Here is a 16,369-nt window from a genome sequence, read left to right on the forward strand (position 1 = left end):
ATTAGCGGTAAGAAGCTGATCGATCGTCATCAGAACATGAATGGCGTTGCGTAGAAAGCCGACGGTATCATCACCGGCGAGTCGACTCGGTCAAAACTAGCAATACTCCGTGACGGAGCCACCATCTTCTTCGATCCACCTTTACAACTCTTCGATGATTCATCAGCGATAGTCGCAACCACATCCTCTGATATTGCGTTGAGAGACGGCCGCCACTGCTTACCCGCAGACAACCTCCTCGTCGCCGAAGCTTGAACAGAAAGCGACTCGGGGGCCGGAGACGCTGCCCTTTGCTTCGAAGTACCCGCACGGTAACAAGCGCGTAAATCTGAGAGGAGAGACTTCATGATTTGTGTTGGGTTAATTTGTTGTAGTAAAATGTCTCTGTGGGATTTTGGGGAGATAATGGTGTTGGGATGATTATATAGAAAGAATGGTGAATTCCATTAGGGCATGGATATCCTTATCCGAAGCGTTTTAGGATTGAGGAAAACTGGCGGTTACTTTGTGAGATGTAATTGAGTTTGTGGGGTAAATCGGGGAACTGTTTAACCTTGTTGTAACTCCGTAAGTGTTTGGCAGGTTAATCCTTATCCAGTTTGGATTACAGATTTGATTCTAGACTTTTGGGTTAAGCACGTCCTCACCACAAAGCTAAAGAAACTCGAACTATTTCTTATCTTTTGATGATTAGACAAAGTGACAAACCAACTACGTTATTTCAGGAACATCTTCAACTGATGAAGAAGGTGATTTCAAGCTTGAAATTGAATGATGGTAATGATTAAAGAATGACGCTATCTTTTCTTATAACCTTTATTTCATTTTGGATGTCGGAATGTAGATAGATAAAGGGATTAAAACGAAGGAAATGATTGAATTTGATAAAAATCTATAGTAATCATCTCCCAAAACATAGATAGATTAAAATTCACCTCCATAGACATATTGTGTGTTTTCTTTGGTCCGAATTCAATTGACATGAAGGGACGAGAGGAATCCAGTAATCTAATTAATTATTACTAATATTAGATTATTAAGAACCAAATCTCGTGTTCAAACTGTACGGCCATACTACAGTGTTGGGCCTCATACATAGATGTTGCTCTGTGAGGGGGGAAATTTTTCATAAACTAGGGATTAATTCATGTCGTTATAAACTCAAAGTATAAATTTATGGATATGTCTGATATTATTTCAAATTTTTATAATTAGAGGTTTAAGTTTCATGTCTCCCTTGTATTTGTCAGTTTCATTAATCAAGGTTTGAGAGTAACCTCACAAGTCCTCTTAAAAAAAAAACTCATAGTATTGTTATGCACGAAAAGAAGTTCGATTTTGAAATCACACCGAATGAGATTGAATTGATGGGTGAAAGGTACCTATGTGTTTGGGTGGAGTTTGTAGATATCCTTACATGACAAGCATATAAGAACCAATTTGAATTTTGGAAGTGAAGTTTGGGTGAATTTTCCTATGCTTGATCAGAACCTTTATTATCACATCCAAGTTTGGCATCACTGGCTACCTAGCTCATTGTTTTGACGTGGCATTAATGCTGTCTTACCTTACTCATTATTTTTCAAAGGCAAACATCTAATTTCATAATTAAGTATATCAAATATCATGGGAGTTAGCATATAACGATCTCTTTGTTCCTTTAATAATTCGGCAACAAACAAATTAGCGTTCCATCTAGCTAGTGTGCTCCGGCCAATGGTATCAATATTGTTCATGCGTGGTTCGCCTCTATTTGGATCGGAGCATTATTGGATATCTTCATTCTGCATGTAACCATGCATGTACGTATCACCACTCTGATGAGTCTGATCTATAATTTTACTTATATCGATCAATATATACTTGGATATGATCTCTTAGCAGTAAGTTGGCTGCTAATGACTTAATGTTTTTGAGTAAGTAAATAAATTACGTGTGACATGTGCGGTGTAGATGGTTCATTAGTTTTTCTTGAAAAAAAATGTGCATATGTGCTAAACGCTTAATAGAGATATGTATGTTCCTAACTTCCTATAGATACCATGGGGACATGTATATAACAAATGTCCCCATAGGCCATAGCCCTTATTTCTTGTAGTTTTGGTACATGTATAATGCATATATTAGTCACACAAAAGTGCTGATGCTAGACGTTTGAACTGATATATATTTGCAGGGTTAGTTTGAACCGTAATTATCACCTGCAGGAATGCAGGATGATAGCATGGTTACTTAATTGTTGCCTGCATCGATCTGCATGCATGAATTATGATTGAATCAATATATACAAAGGCTTTAATTACATACTGGCCGTTACCTTTACCAATAGTAAAATAGGGGTGAAGTGAGAATGACATATATTTTCCGTGCATAAGGCATATTAGTAAAAAGTAATATGTATGAGAAGATATGTATATGAATACTACATATTCACCGATATTCATATATAGATTATGAATCCATGATGGTCAACTGACTGAATTCAGAACTACAAAGACTATACCATTGACGCAATGATTGACCAAGAATGTTGTTATTTACTTGAGAACTTATTATAAGCAGACAACACTACTAATTATAGATCGGTTTATGCCAATTTTATTCGTCGGTCTTTAATTAACCCATATAAGGGTGACATATTTGTGAGCAAACCAAACTTTGTCCCTGCGGGGAAGATGTCTAATTTGTCTTTTGCTGTGGCTTCACATGCCACAAGAAACCAAGATGAAGAAATATAAATTCTCCGATACATCGTGTATGTGGAAGGATGGGAATGAAAGGTATCCATCAAAATAAACAGAGGCAAATCCATCTCCTAATTAAATTAGTATTATGATTATGTCTTAAATCGCATTCCATGAGTTCAAGTTCGACAAAATATTGGCCGGCTAAGACAGCTTCTTTAACCTACTCTTCACTCTAATGAGATTAATTATGTTACATACGTGCGAGATAATTAGGATATGAATAGGCCAGATTATCTTTGAGCCTTTATGGCTTAATTAGAACCACTAATTATATATCTGCAATTTGACGATATAACATAGGCAAATCTAACTTGAAGTATATATGAAAATTTTAAACGTACCGGTACTAACTATATAATAAAGATCATTTTGGAAGGATCTTTTTGGTGCTTGTAAATAATGTAGTGTTATTTTTAACACCATGATGCTGCTTCAAATTTATATTTGAACTTAATACTGATTCATAATCCTTATTGTTAAAACTGTTCTTGCTTTAATAGTTATATCACCCATCAGAGTACGTACGTAGCTAGGGAGAAGTCTCTTGGTTTATCATGCTACACATATATAATATATTGCTTTAGATTTTTACAGAATTACACTAAACTCGTTGAAAAATGCTTGAACGTATACCACTATTCTTCAGATATATATGAACATATAATTAACTTGGAAATTGGAAAAATAAAGAATTTTATTAGGTGATATAACACTAGATCGAAAAAAACTCATTTGCAATGTTGCATCTTTAATTAGCTCTTTATATATATCGATTCTTCACGCGTCCAACAGTTAAAAAAATTAGTTCGGACAATTCAAGGATGAGAAACACAGTACAAACGAGCTACGTCCAGTCTTTCCTGCTAATTTATCATTTACTCTTGTCACTCACCTTTATGAATTCCTTTTGTGGTTTATAAATAATTATGTGGATAACTAATTAGGAGATTAGGGATTCACTCTCTGGCCAGTACTATAAATACAGTTCAAGTGTCTACCACATGAGCTAAATGCATACCTCAACCCTGTGCCCGGCTCTGTGCATTTCTCAGAACACAGAAGCCATAAACAAACCGACTTCTCCATTACCCAAAAGATCTCATATCTCTATCTCTATCTCCAGATAAAACCCTAGCTCGATAATAATATCCCTTCCACCAATAATTACAGGCCGCGTGTCCAGCAGCTTGCTAGCATCTAGAACTCTCCCTCTTCCTCTCCATCTTCATTTTCCGTTCTCCCTGAGCCCCAAAACAACTCGATCTACTTTTTGTCTCTTTCAATTGGTTCCATAAAACCAGAGCCATGAAAACTGAAGTGAGAGTAGGAAGCAGTACGTCAATTGCTGCTTTACAAAATCCGAGCCTCTTGATCAACAACACCACATCTCAGGGCTCCCTTACCGGCGCCCTCAGAGGAAGCCTCGGAAGCCTCGATGGAGCTTGCATAGAGAAGCTCTTGCTCCACTGCGCGAGTGCCCTAGAGAGCAACGACGTCACCTTAGCTCAGCAAGTGATGTGGGTGCTCAACAATGTCGCTTCTTCTGTTGGTGACCCTAACCAAAGGCTCACCTCCTGGATCTTAAGGGCACTGATCTCACGATCCTCTAGAATTTGCCCGAGTCTCAACGGCTTTAGCGGAGGCCGCGGTCCGAACCCTAGCAGTAGTACTACTAGCACCGTAGCGGCGGAGAGGAGGCTGATGACGGTGACGGAGCTAGCCGGGTACGTTGATCTAATTCCATGGCACAGGTTTGGATATTGTGCATCCAACAGTGCAATTTTCCAAGCAATTCAAGGATGCTCGAAAATTCATATATTGGATTTTAGCATTACGCACTGTATGCAGTGGCCTACTCTCATAGATGCTCTAGGAAAAAGACCAGAAGGCCCTCCTGATTCACTTAGAGTGACTGTTCCTTCTTGTAGGCCTATAGTCCCTCCTTTCCTCAATGTGTCAATTGAAGAAGTCGGTCTTCGTTTAGGAAATTTCTCTAGGTTTAGGGATGTCCCGTTTGAGTTTAATGTCATCGAAAACTCATCTTCTTTCGAGTTGTTATTGAGCCAGTTGAACCCTACTTCGTTAAATCTCGACGAAGATGAGGCCTTGGTAGTAAATTGCCAAAATTGGTTACGTTATATGTCCGATGATGAGGGTAGTACCAATAGTGCTCGTAACACTTTTCTTACCATGATTAGATGTCTCAACCCTAGAATCATTGTCGTCGTGGACGAAGACTCCGATCTAAGTTCTCCGAGCCTTAGTTCGAGGATCACCACATGTTTTAACTACTTGTGGATACCCTTTGATTCGTTGGAAACTTTCCTGCCAAAAGATAGTAACCAGCGGATGGAGTATGAGTTCGACATTGGTCAGAAGATTGAGAACATTATCGGTTTCGAAGGGGTCCAGAGAATGGAGAGGCTAGAGTCCGGCGCGGCGGCGTCTCAGCGGCTGAGGAGCGCTGGTTTCTTGAGCTCGCCGTTGTGTGAAGAGACCGTTGGGGAAGTGAAGACCTTGCTCGATGAACATGCTAGTGGCTGGGGCATGAAGCGTGAAGAAGATATGTTGGTTCTAACGTGGAAGGGGCACAACTCGGTTTTTGCCACAGCTTGGGTCCCAAATCAAAACGGGTTAATGTTGGAGGATTAAGGGCTAGGGTAAGTTTGGTGTGGCTTCAAAATGTCTCAGAGGCGAAGACAAAGAACAAATCATATAATGGTTTGCTTTTTCAATTCTCTTCGTCAAAAGCTGCAAATGATCGAGGACTTGACAAGAAAAGGCAGATGATCATCATCTTGTGTTGAATAAAATGTTTTTCACGAGCTGTACGTTTGTATTGAAGCTCTGGATCTGGGAAAGCTATGAAACATGATCACATGAAAGGCGAAGAGACGGTGGACGTGTTGTCTTTTGCTATTGTATGAGACAAAATCTAGCACTTTAATCCACTTGGCCATCTGTACATGTGCAGGCTTTTGTTTCTTGAAATAGTACTACTACAATGAAACTATTGAATTACTTTCTAATTAGCTTGCTGGATATGTAGTCCTTTCTTAATCAACATATATGAGGAAAGTACTCTTGATTAATTAAGTGTAAACTATGCAATTTTGCATGTAGCATGATTGGTTAGCGACTTAGCGCGGTCCGGTACATGGAGTTCGATTACCAAAGAAAAATAAAAAGTACAGAACCACATACGTACATTAGTGTTCGAGTCTCAACTCTCGCTAATATGCAGTCAACATATTTAAAAGACATTCAGGTTTTTCTACTTCCAGGTAGGGATCAGTTTTGGGATAACCTCGACCGAGGTTTGAATTAATACAAACTCGCTAACGCACTTGAGGGTGGCATATGCTACTTTCTTTTTTGTTTGAGATGCCACCGAATTCCTAATATAATGTCATATTTGTTTTACTAACTTGACTGAATTAGTTTGATAATTACTAAAAGCACAAACGCAGTAATGATAACTCGTAATGTTCTTTCAAAAGTGATGAAATAATCTATGTTTTTGAACTCAACCATTTCTCCTTACATGCATGTGAAACGACAAAGAGATGGCCGATTGGGGTGACAATTCAAGTGTCTAAACTCGCTAATAATATGTTAGACCGTTATTATCTTAAGCCATATGGTTTCTTCTTAAAATAGATTAAGAAAAAGGGGCTGCAATCACTACATAGTACATGTTAATATACGGCGGGTAGATACCGAATGCTGCCTGGAGACGGAGACATGATATATGAACCGTGAAGGTTTACACAAAAGTTGGCTAGAAGGGAACTTTTAACAAGCAAGGATGAAGTAACAAAATGACCAAAGGCAAGGAAAAAAAAGTGGAAAAAAGATCCGACCTACCGGATTCGAACCAGTGACCTAAGGATGCCTGTTTTAAACAACTACAGTCCTCCGCTCTACCAACTGAGCTAAGGTCGGTTTGATGGTAGCTTAGTGGTTGATAGCATCTTATACTAATGACTGGAAACTTTTTTGAAAAATACGTAAATATCTGTGCTATTTATTCAATATTGCACGCTCTCATCTAAATGATGTAATGGAGTTGTCTAATAATCGAAATTTGAACATGTGTTCTACATCAACAAAACATTAACTCTGTTTAATTTTGACTATTTCAAAATTATCCACGAGAGCTTAACGTTTGATTGGTTCACTCCAACTAATGTAAGGGATTTGATCTTTCGACTTATACATTACTTCCACGTAACTACTACTACTACTACGAAAAAAGGGACTTCCACAGTTCCACGTAATGGAGTGCGACACTCTTCTCTTAGCCGAATTGTGGTAACATTTTTGAAATCATTTTTGTATAAAACAACGTTAATTTAATGACATCCAATTGACTCTCTCCAACCAATATAAAAGATTTGGGCTACGACTTGAGGAATTTTTCAGTCCTCTCGGAGAACCACGTGACAATGTCTAGTGGTTCTCAATTCCAATTACAATTTGACACGTATGATTTAAAAAAAAATCATATTTAAGTTATTTTATCAAAGACTATTTTGAGTTTTTTTCTTCTAAAACCATACACCCTACCATCTAGTACTCTAAACCCTAAACCATAAACTCTAAATCTGAAATCCTAGTTCAAAATCATCAATACTCATTATAGTCATTTCACAAATAATAAAAATATGTTAAATTATAATTTTGGTATAATAAGTTTACGTGTCAAAATATAACATGTGAGGAGACTACTGGACATAATCACGTGATTTTCCGGGAGGATTGAAAAATTTCTCATGCGACTTAAACATAACATATAATGGAGTGTGGCAGTCTTCCTTTCGCCGAATAGTGATAAACTGGTAGTAGTTGAAATGATGTTTGTATGAATTCTCGGAATTCTTTCCACAAATTAGTGAAATTTTCTGTTGGCAAAGAAAGTACAAATCATGATCTCTGTATGCGAGTAAAATGCAACCCAGAGGCAGTGATCAGAACCAAGTGTCCACAAAGAAAAACAAACGTCCAAATATCGGACCCAAGAAACCAGAAAGAAAATCCATAAGGACCCCCAAGGTTGGGGGCATTACAGCCAATTCCACAAACCTAGCATGAGAGGAGAAAATGACAAAACTAGTGAGCAGAGAGGGGAAGGTAGGTAATCGGTGCAACCTTACATATGCTACAGTCTACAGAGGCCTGCAGCGAAGAACGTGGAATGAACCCATGGAGGGAAAGCCAGCAACAAAGCTTTACTTCCAAGTTCCAACCCTCCATGGTCTCCCCCCTAAAATATCACCCATTAACATCAATAATTTACTTCCATTTTCACCATTTTTCCTGTAACTGAGATTCATTTTCTCTCTGGGAATGTCAGAATGGGGGCACATCTGCAACTACTAGTTATTATTAGTCTAATTAAACTACTAACACACATTTCAACTGCTCTGTGGATTCATTAGTCAAATATTATATATCACCCTTTTCTGTCTTTATACTCTTTGTCATTTCCCAGTTCCTAATGCACCTTTTAGATCCCTTGTCTCTCTGTGTATCCCAGTTAATGGAGGCCTGAACCAAGAGTACCCCATATTTACATTAACCAAAGAAGCTCTTGACCTCTTTGTGTTTGTCTTCTTGCCTGTTTCAGAATATGTGACCTTGTGTTGTGTCATCTTCTTCCTCCTCCACTTCACTCCCCCAATTTGGCCCCTCTTTGTCTCTGTTTGGGTTTGTTGTAAAGCTGCTTTCGTTTTTCTCTTCTTGTTACAATTTCCCAGAAAATACTCCTGATTTGAGGTGGGTTTTGGGGCACCATGGAGGCTTGCTGTGATCTTGAAGTGGATGTTAATGGTGAAGAGTCTTTCGTGGTGAACAAGGTAAACAACATTCTGCAATGCATTGCAAAATGCAAACCCATCTGTGAATTGTTGTAACTTTTGCAGCTTCTGTGCTTTTGGTATGTTCTAGTTGTATGTTTTTTTCTTCATGGTTAAATTCCATGTTAGATGTTAACCACCATTTAATACCTCATCTGTTCTGCAGTGATGTGGGTCGTGGTCACCTTGAGCTTTCATGCTTCTGTTCAGTCTATTTTTGTGAAGGTGTAAATTTTGCGATTTCCTCTTTGCTTCATTCTCTCATTTAATGGCCTCTGTGTTTATGGCTCTATGGGCCTGAAATGTTCCCCTCACCTTTTCTTCTCACGAATTTGGATCGCTTGATTTCGAAATCAATTTATTGCTCAAATTATTTCTGCCCTTCATTGAAGGGATGACCTTTGATCAGTAGACATCAACTTCTGTGGTTGCCCTCCCCACAATTTAAGACTTATAACGACCTCTACCTGGTCCTGTCTTTCTTCCTAATTCAATGTGTTCATTCTCTTGGTGGGTGTCCATCTATTCTGAAATGTGTTGGGGCTTCGTCTTTTAGTATTTCTGTCAGTTTTCCAGAAATCCATGATATTGGATGGCTTAATTTGTGACCCATCATTTACTTAGCTCTGTATGAGTTATAGCTTTGTTCACAAGCTAGCAGTTCTCATCTAACTTTGGTTTTGATCGTCATTTCTGCAGAGAGTTGTTGCTTCCTACTCAGGCAAGTTGAGCAAGTTACTAGGCAAATCAAAAGGTTCCACTAGAAATCTTAAAGTTGTGTTCCACGACTTTCCAGGAGGGGCAGAGAGTTTTGAACTCATCTCAAGGTTCTGCTACAACAATGGCTGCATTGAATTAACTCCTTCCAATATTTCCCTCCTACATTTTGCTGCCCTTTACATGGAAATGAACATTTCTGTAACCGGAGCACATAATTTGTTCGAAAAAACCGAGAAGTCACTTGAAGAGATGAGGTACTGGACTTGGTCTGAGCTCTTGGTTACTTTGAAGCGGTGCCAAGATTTACTTCCGGCGACTAATTGTCTGCCTCTACTTGAGAAATGCTTGGATTCCATTGTGGGAAGACTGGCTTTGACCAGTGAAGCAAGTCCATGTCCTTCAACTTCATCCCCAGATAGCTCTGGCATTCGTTTTTCGTGCGACACTAGAAGCACTGAGAGCTTGAAAACCAGCTCCTCTCGCGCAACATGGTGGTTCGAAGATCTTCTAGTTTTAGGTCCCAATTTGGTTGAAATGCTGGTGAAATCCATGGTTTCTCGAAAATTCGATCATCTTACTGTCAGTAGGTTCCTTTTTTATTACCAGAAATCGAAGTTCTACACTGTCAAATCTGATGCCAAGCGCACCATTGCAGAAACAGTCATTGATATGCTATACATTCTTGATCAGAGCTCTGTTTCTTGCAAGACTTTGTTTTGGATTCTTCGAGTTGTTCAGAACATGAACATAAACAAAAGCAGCAGGAATAAGCTGGAGAGCATGATTGGTTCACAGTTGGATCAGGCATCATTGGATAACTTGCTTGTTCCTTCCCCACATGGGATCAATCAACTGTATGATGTCAATCTTGTTTTGAGCTTTCTAAATTCGTTTCTGCGTGGAGGAACATCGAAAGGGTCCCCTATGAGATTAAGGAAAGTTGGAGTCTTGGTGGATTTGTATATAGCAGAAGTAGCCCCTGATCCTTGTTTAAGGCCTTCAAAGTTTCTGGCTTTAGCCATGGCCCTACCAGATGCTGCCAGAGACTCTTATGATGAGCTTTACCGTGCCATTGATATGTATCTAGAGGTATTGCATTTTTCTCAAAGAATTTATTTTAGTCCTCTAGCTTCTGTTACCTATAATTTTAGCATGTTCATTACTCATTAGCTATGATGGTTGATTAAAAAAAAAAAGCAAATCCGACTGCATAAAACATTGAGACTATTTTAGATTCATGAGTATGAAATTTGTTCTTATGGATTGAGCCTGTTTGTTATAGGTACATGGGGGACTGCCCGAAGAGGAAAAGATGAAACTCTGTTGTTTATTGAACTATGAAAAGCTCTCGGAAGAAGCTTGCATACACCTTTCTCAGAATGCAAAATTCCCATCAAAATCAGCTGTCCAAGTTCTCATTTCTCAGCAATTCAAGCTTAAAAGTTTACTTCATATGACGAACAATCCCAAGTCCTATGGTGACTCCCCATTTTGTGTAACTGAGGCAGATGATGAGGGAAGGAAGGGTCCTGATTCCAATGAACAACGTGTGCTATACGCCGGAAAACTCGATTTCTCAGCTGACAATGAGAAACTGAGAGAACATTTACATGGTATGAAGGGGAGGGTCATGGAGTTGGAGAAAATGTGCAAGAAAATGCAAACCCAAATGGCAAAGTTCACAAAATCAAGAGCGTTACCAAGCAACAGTCATGCAAGATCTTTGCCCAAACTTTGTTCATGATAGTTTATGCAAATTTTTTTTACCTGTATCTCATATTTGTATAGCAAAAGGGAATGGGTGTGGGGTTTATGACTTTTTTGTGTTTGTACCAGTTTTAATTTCTTTTCTGCATAACTAAAGGTGAACTCTTGGTTTGTATAGAGTAACAGAAAGATGAATTGAGTCATTTTGTCATGACTGGACCCTGTTCATTTTTCTGTAGTACGTTATCTTGGAAGAAGATGGAAATTCAAGGTTAAGTCATTTTCTTCAAGTCACTCTCACATTGGGAAATTCTCTAATGCAATTCAAGCTGGAAAGCAGCATGATGAGAAATTTGAGAGGGAATGAAAAGCTGAACACATTCCATTACATGCTTTTCCATACAAGGCATAAGGCAACCATATTTAGCACATAAAACAATTTTCCCTTTTCTTAAGCATCACCATCAAAATCAATTCATCATCTTACATATTCTAGAAGTGTTTCTTGTGTGACTCTAGCTAATAGTAGATGTTTGAACTTTGAAGAGCATTAACATATTAACATTCTGGAGCATTGCAGAATTTCTTTACCGCCTAAATTGAGGACATAAGATGAGAAAATTCTAGTATACATCAATGTATGTTATACATCTCACATCCGACGGTCGATATTGTTTTGTGAGTGGGGTCGGAAAAATAATATCCGCTGTCAACCGTTGAATGTAGAATATATAACATACATTGATGTATAGTAGATTAACCCCATAAGATGTCGTTTGTCTCGATTATTTGTCAACTAATAGAACAAATAATATAGAGAAAGCTAGTAGCTAGTAAGATATATTATAATACAAGTAGTGTAGTAGTTGTTGACTTGCCGCAAAATCAATTGAAGTAGAGAAACAGAATGAGAAGGTTCACTTATTGACTCCAAGTCTTCTTCTGCATTATTGGCTGCAAGCCTATACATGTATAAGAAAGACACAAGTTGACATGAACTAGTGAGCAGCTCTCTACTCTCTGTTCTGTTTAGTTGTCAAAGAATCTAAGAAAACTATTACTGAAGACCGAGTGAAAACTATAATGATTCAACTGTTAAAAACTTGTCAAAAAAAACTCATACCAACCCTTTCATGAGCAAGCTTTTAAAGAGCTAAATACAACATTGATTTTACAAATTGTGATTGAAGGACTTAAAGCATGAACATGGCTTTTTCCTTGCAGAGAAACCAAGCAATGTTCTTCTGCAGTACGTATGGACACTAAATTAACCTCAACCCCGATTAATTTGCTATTAAGCATACATTGCGACCAATTTGTAATCCAATAAATTAAACCACGAACAGGATTTCCGTTGAGAAAACAAGGATTCAAAGAAGCCTGATGATGTTTCCACATGTAAAAAACTCTTGTGATTCATAGTATCTTTACTTACCTCGAATACCAAAATTTAAAGAAAACATTTCCTCAAGATATTCTCCCAAACAACAGATAAATGAATCACATGTTCTTCTAGTTAATTCCGAGTTTCTGACATGCATGATGCTAATTCTAACGAATATTCATACCAAACCCTGCATTGGGTCTATTCAGTGACTCCCACTGTTACCATACCTACCCGGCCACAACCTACTCTCACTAATAATATCCAAAATGCTCCCCAACCAGGCATTTGTGTTCAATAATTTGACTAATAATAAAAAACAAACTCTACCTAAATCCATCGAAGCACATGAAGCTTTGTATGAAAATGTTTAGGATTAATGGTCAAAGTTTAAAAGATTAACACGAGGAATGAAAATTGTTGAATTGCAGAAGTACAGAGACCGAAGAGTTGAGCTTTTGGTTTCAGCAACTGGAAACTCAGTCCTTCATTAACGTTAACGTAATGATAACATGGCGTAAGATGGAAGGATATTCACTATTCACATGGACCTGAATTGTGTGTGGATATTATAGGTAGGTTTTCCGGGTCAATCTGAAAATCTTGATGAAACCAAGATATAAACGTTGAAGGGATTCAGACAAAATCCCATATATCCTTTCCTTAGACGCTACTTTCTTCTCCTGCAAGTTCCCAGGTCTTTCTTTCTTAAATCCTTTGTTATTGTTACTTGTAGATTGATCGATCCGGATAATTATATAAACTAACTTAGAACTGAAGCATAAAGAGAACATTGAGGATTTCAACAAGGAAGATTAATTCTAGGTGGCTACATTGATATAATTAGCAGCCAGCCAGTGTATATAATAAGGGTCTTAAACTAAAGTATTGGTTAAAATGAGTCCGTTACCGCGTACACGCACAGAAACTTAGCTTGTCATTGAAGGAACCTTATGGTTAATGGTTTGGCGTTTCTGGACTTGCATTGAGATATAAAAACATGCAATTGAAGTTCCTCGTCTAAAGAACTTTTACTAAATCCTTCACGCTACTGTGCTACACCTTGCGACATCCTCAAATCGATCGCATAATAACATAACCATTGCCAATGTTGTTCATTAACCAGAATTTATTAAACAAATTAGAGAAAACAACTAAAATATATTGAGGTCAACAAATTTATCTGATCTAACCAAAAACCAGTTTTATCTGACATGAAAAACGTAAAGTTATTGAGATATTGGATAAACTTTCAGCAGAATATTAAGATCTGTATTGATAATTTGATGATTTGATATAATGCTTAAGCTATCTATTTATAGGAAAGATTGGAGAATATTAGCACTAATCCTAATGATTAAACCTAGTTGTTAACACCACCATGAGTAACATGCTTCATGCTTTACCAGCTGTTCTAGCTCATGCCAACACTCCCCCTCAAGTTGGCGCATACATTTCAACCATGCCCAACTTGCTAAGTGAGTCATAAAATACCTTTTTAGACACTCATTTTGTGAGTATATCCGCAAGTTGCTCTTCTTTAGGAACAAACGGAAAACAAATGATTTTAGCGTCTAGCTTCTCCTTTATAAAGTGACGATTAACCTCTACATGTTTTATACGATCATGCTACACAGGATTATGTGAAATATCAATAGCTGCCTTGTTGTCACAGTACAACTGTATAGCACTCTTAGGCTTAACACCCAAATCTTGTAGCAAATTCTTAAGTCATAACAACTTGCACACTCCTTGAGCCATACCTCTGTATTCTACTTCAGCACTTGATCGAGCTACCACATTTTGTTTCTTACTCCTCCACGTAACAAGATTACCTCCAACAAAGGTAAAGTACCCTGATGTTGACCTTCGATCCGTAATATTTCCAGCCCAGTCTGCATCTTTGAAGCCACAAATCTCAAGGATATTGTTGTGATTAGAAAACATTACTCCTCTCCCTGGAGCTGACTTTAAGTACCTCAAAATCCTCACAACAACATCCATGTGATCCACGCTCGGATTATGCATGAACTGACTCACCACATTTACTGCATACGCAACATCTGGCCTGATATGTGACAAATAAATCAGGCGTCCAACTAGCCTCTGATAACGAGTTTTGTCAGTGGGCACTTGATCTGGGTACTCTGCTAACCGAAGGTTCTGCTAAATAGGAGTATTAATTGGAGTGCAATCTAACATACCTGTCTCTGTTAGTAGATCAAGGGTGTACTTCCTCTGACACAGATAGATTCCATCACTTCCCCGGGCTACCTCAATGCCCAAGAAGTACTTGAGTGTACCTAGGTCCTTCATCTCAAGCTCTGCGGCTAGCTGCTTCTATAATCTATCCATCTCAATAGTATCATTATCAGTAACTACCATATCGTCAACATATATAATTAAGGCTGTTATATTCCCTTGTTGGTGTCTGAGAAATAATGTGTGGTCTGAATTACTCTGTCTGTAACCAATTTTCCTCATGAATTGTGAAAATCTTCCAAACCAAGCACGATGAGACTGTTTAAGACCATACAAAGACTTTCTCAATCTGCATACAAAGTTATCTGGAGAAGCTACCACATATCCAAGAGGAAGATCCATATACACTTCCTCTGTAAGTTCTTCATGAAGGAATGCATTTTTAACATCAAACTGTCTAAGTGACCAGTTTAATGTAGCAGCAAAAGAGAGCAATACTCGAATAGTGTTCATGTTTGCAACATGTGCAAATGTCTCATCATAGTCTATGCCATATGTCTGGGTGAACCCTTTTGCTACTAGGCATGCTTTATACCGGCTCACTGACCCATCTGGATTATGCTTCATGTAAACACCCAACGACATCCCACTGCCTTCTTGCCATATGGTGAAGGTACAAGCTCCCAAGTATTGTTCTTCTGTAATGCTTCCATCTCTTCCTCCATCGCTTTCCTCCATTTTGGATCTCCCAATGCATCCTGCACTTTGTTAGGTATTGATACAGCAGAAATTTGATTCACAAATGATTCATATGACTTAGACAATCTTTTGGTAGACATAAAGTTTGCCACAGGATACTTAGCTTTAGCCTTAAGGGTAGGTTCATATTTTTTTGTTGGCTGACCCCGAGTAGACCTATTTGGCAAGACATATTGTCTACTATTAGGTTCACTAGTATTTGCCCCAATAGAATGACTAACCTCAAATGAGTGATCTTCTGTACCAGGGAAACGTTGGTCAGGGGTATAAACAACAGTAGGGGAGGCAGGAGGGGTAGTTGTGCTGTCAGCTTCTGGTACCTGAATATCTGGAGTGACTATACCAGAATCATCTGGTGGTGCATGTGTAGCTGATACATTATTAATCTCAATCGAACCTGTCATCATATCTCCTGGCCGACTTGTCTCCCCCTCTCTATGATACAGCTCTTCAAAATATGAATTCTCCCCCTGAAGAGCAGTATCAGAAGACGTGAAATAGCTCATGTCCTCAAAGAAAGTAACATCCATAGTGACATAATATTGTCTGGTAGGTGGATGATAGCACCGGTACCCTTTCTGATGTCTACCGTATCCAACAAACACACATTTAACTGCTCGGACATCCAACTTAGACCTCTGATGTTTTGGAAGATGGACAAAAACAACACAACCGAAAATACGGGCGGGAAGATTATGAAAAGAGGATAAGGAAACATGGGATGCAAGCACCTCATATGGAACTTTGCCTCCAAGGACACGGGATGGAAGACGATTAATGAGGTGAGAAGAAGTTAAGACAGCATCACCCCAAAGGTATTTAGGCATATGGGCACTAAAGAGAATACACCGGGCCAGATCAAGTAAATGACGATTTTTTCTTTCGGAAACTCCATTATGCTCAGGTGTGTAAGGACACGTTGTTTGATGAACAATTCCATGTGCGTTAAAGAATTCCTGAAAGACACGATTCACATACTCCCTCCCATTATC

General features: G+C 38.5%; 2 protein-coding genes and 1 non-coding gene across 3 annotated transcripts; 2 read left to right on the plus strand and 1 right to left on the minus strand.

Annotated features, from left to right (window-relative positions):
* Positions 1-3,779: 3,779 nt before the first annotated feature.
* Positions 3,780-5,749, plus strand: LOC126798929 (scarecrow-like protein 32). Its single transcript, XM_050526023.1, has one exon. The coding sequence runs from the start codon at positions 4,053-4,055 to the stop codon at positions 5,397-5,399; it is 1,347 nt and encodes a 448-aa protein (XP_050381980.1). The 5' UTR covers positions 3,780-4,052; the 3' UTR covers positions 5,400-5,749.
* Positions 5,750-6,604: 855 nt separating this feature from the next.
* Positions 6,605-6,692, minus strand: TRNAY-GUA (transfer RNA tyrosine (anticodon GUA)). The gene is given in 2 exon segments: positions 6,605-6,640; positions 6,656-6,692. It is a non-coding gene; the product is annotated as a tRNA-Tyr (tRNA).
* Positions 6,693-8,340: 1,648 nt separating this feature from the next.
* On the plus strand, positions 8,341-11,171 carry LOC126798924 (BTB/POZ domain-containing protein At3g22104). Its single transcript, XM_050526012.1, has 3 exons — positions 8,341-8,605; positions 9,305-10,414; positions 10,608-11,171. Exons 1-3 carry the CDS (start codon positions 8,543-8,545, stop codon positions 11,067-11,069), a joined length of 1,635 nt encoding a protein of 544 aa, XP_050381969.1. The 5' UTR covers positions 8,341-8,542; the 3' UTR covers positions 11,070-11,171.
* The last annotated feature ends 5,198 nt before the right edge of the window (positions 11,172-16,369 follow it).

Source organism: Argentina anserina, chromosome 6 (genome assembly GCF_933775445.1).
Source record: "Argentina anserina chromosome 6, drPotAnse1.1, whole genome shotgun sequence".
NCBI lineage: Eukaryota > Viridiplantae > Streptophyta > Magnoliopsida > Rosales > Rosaceae > Argentina > Argentina anserina.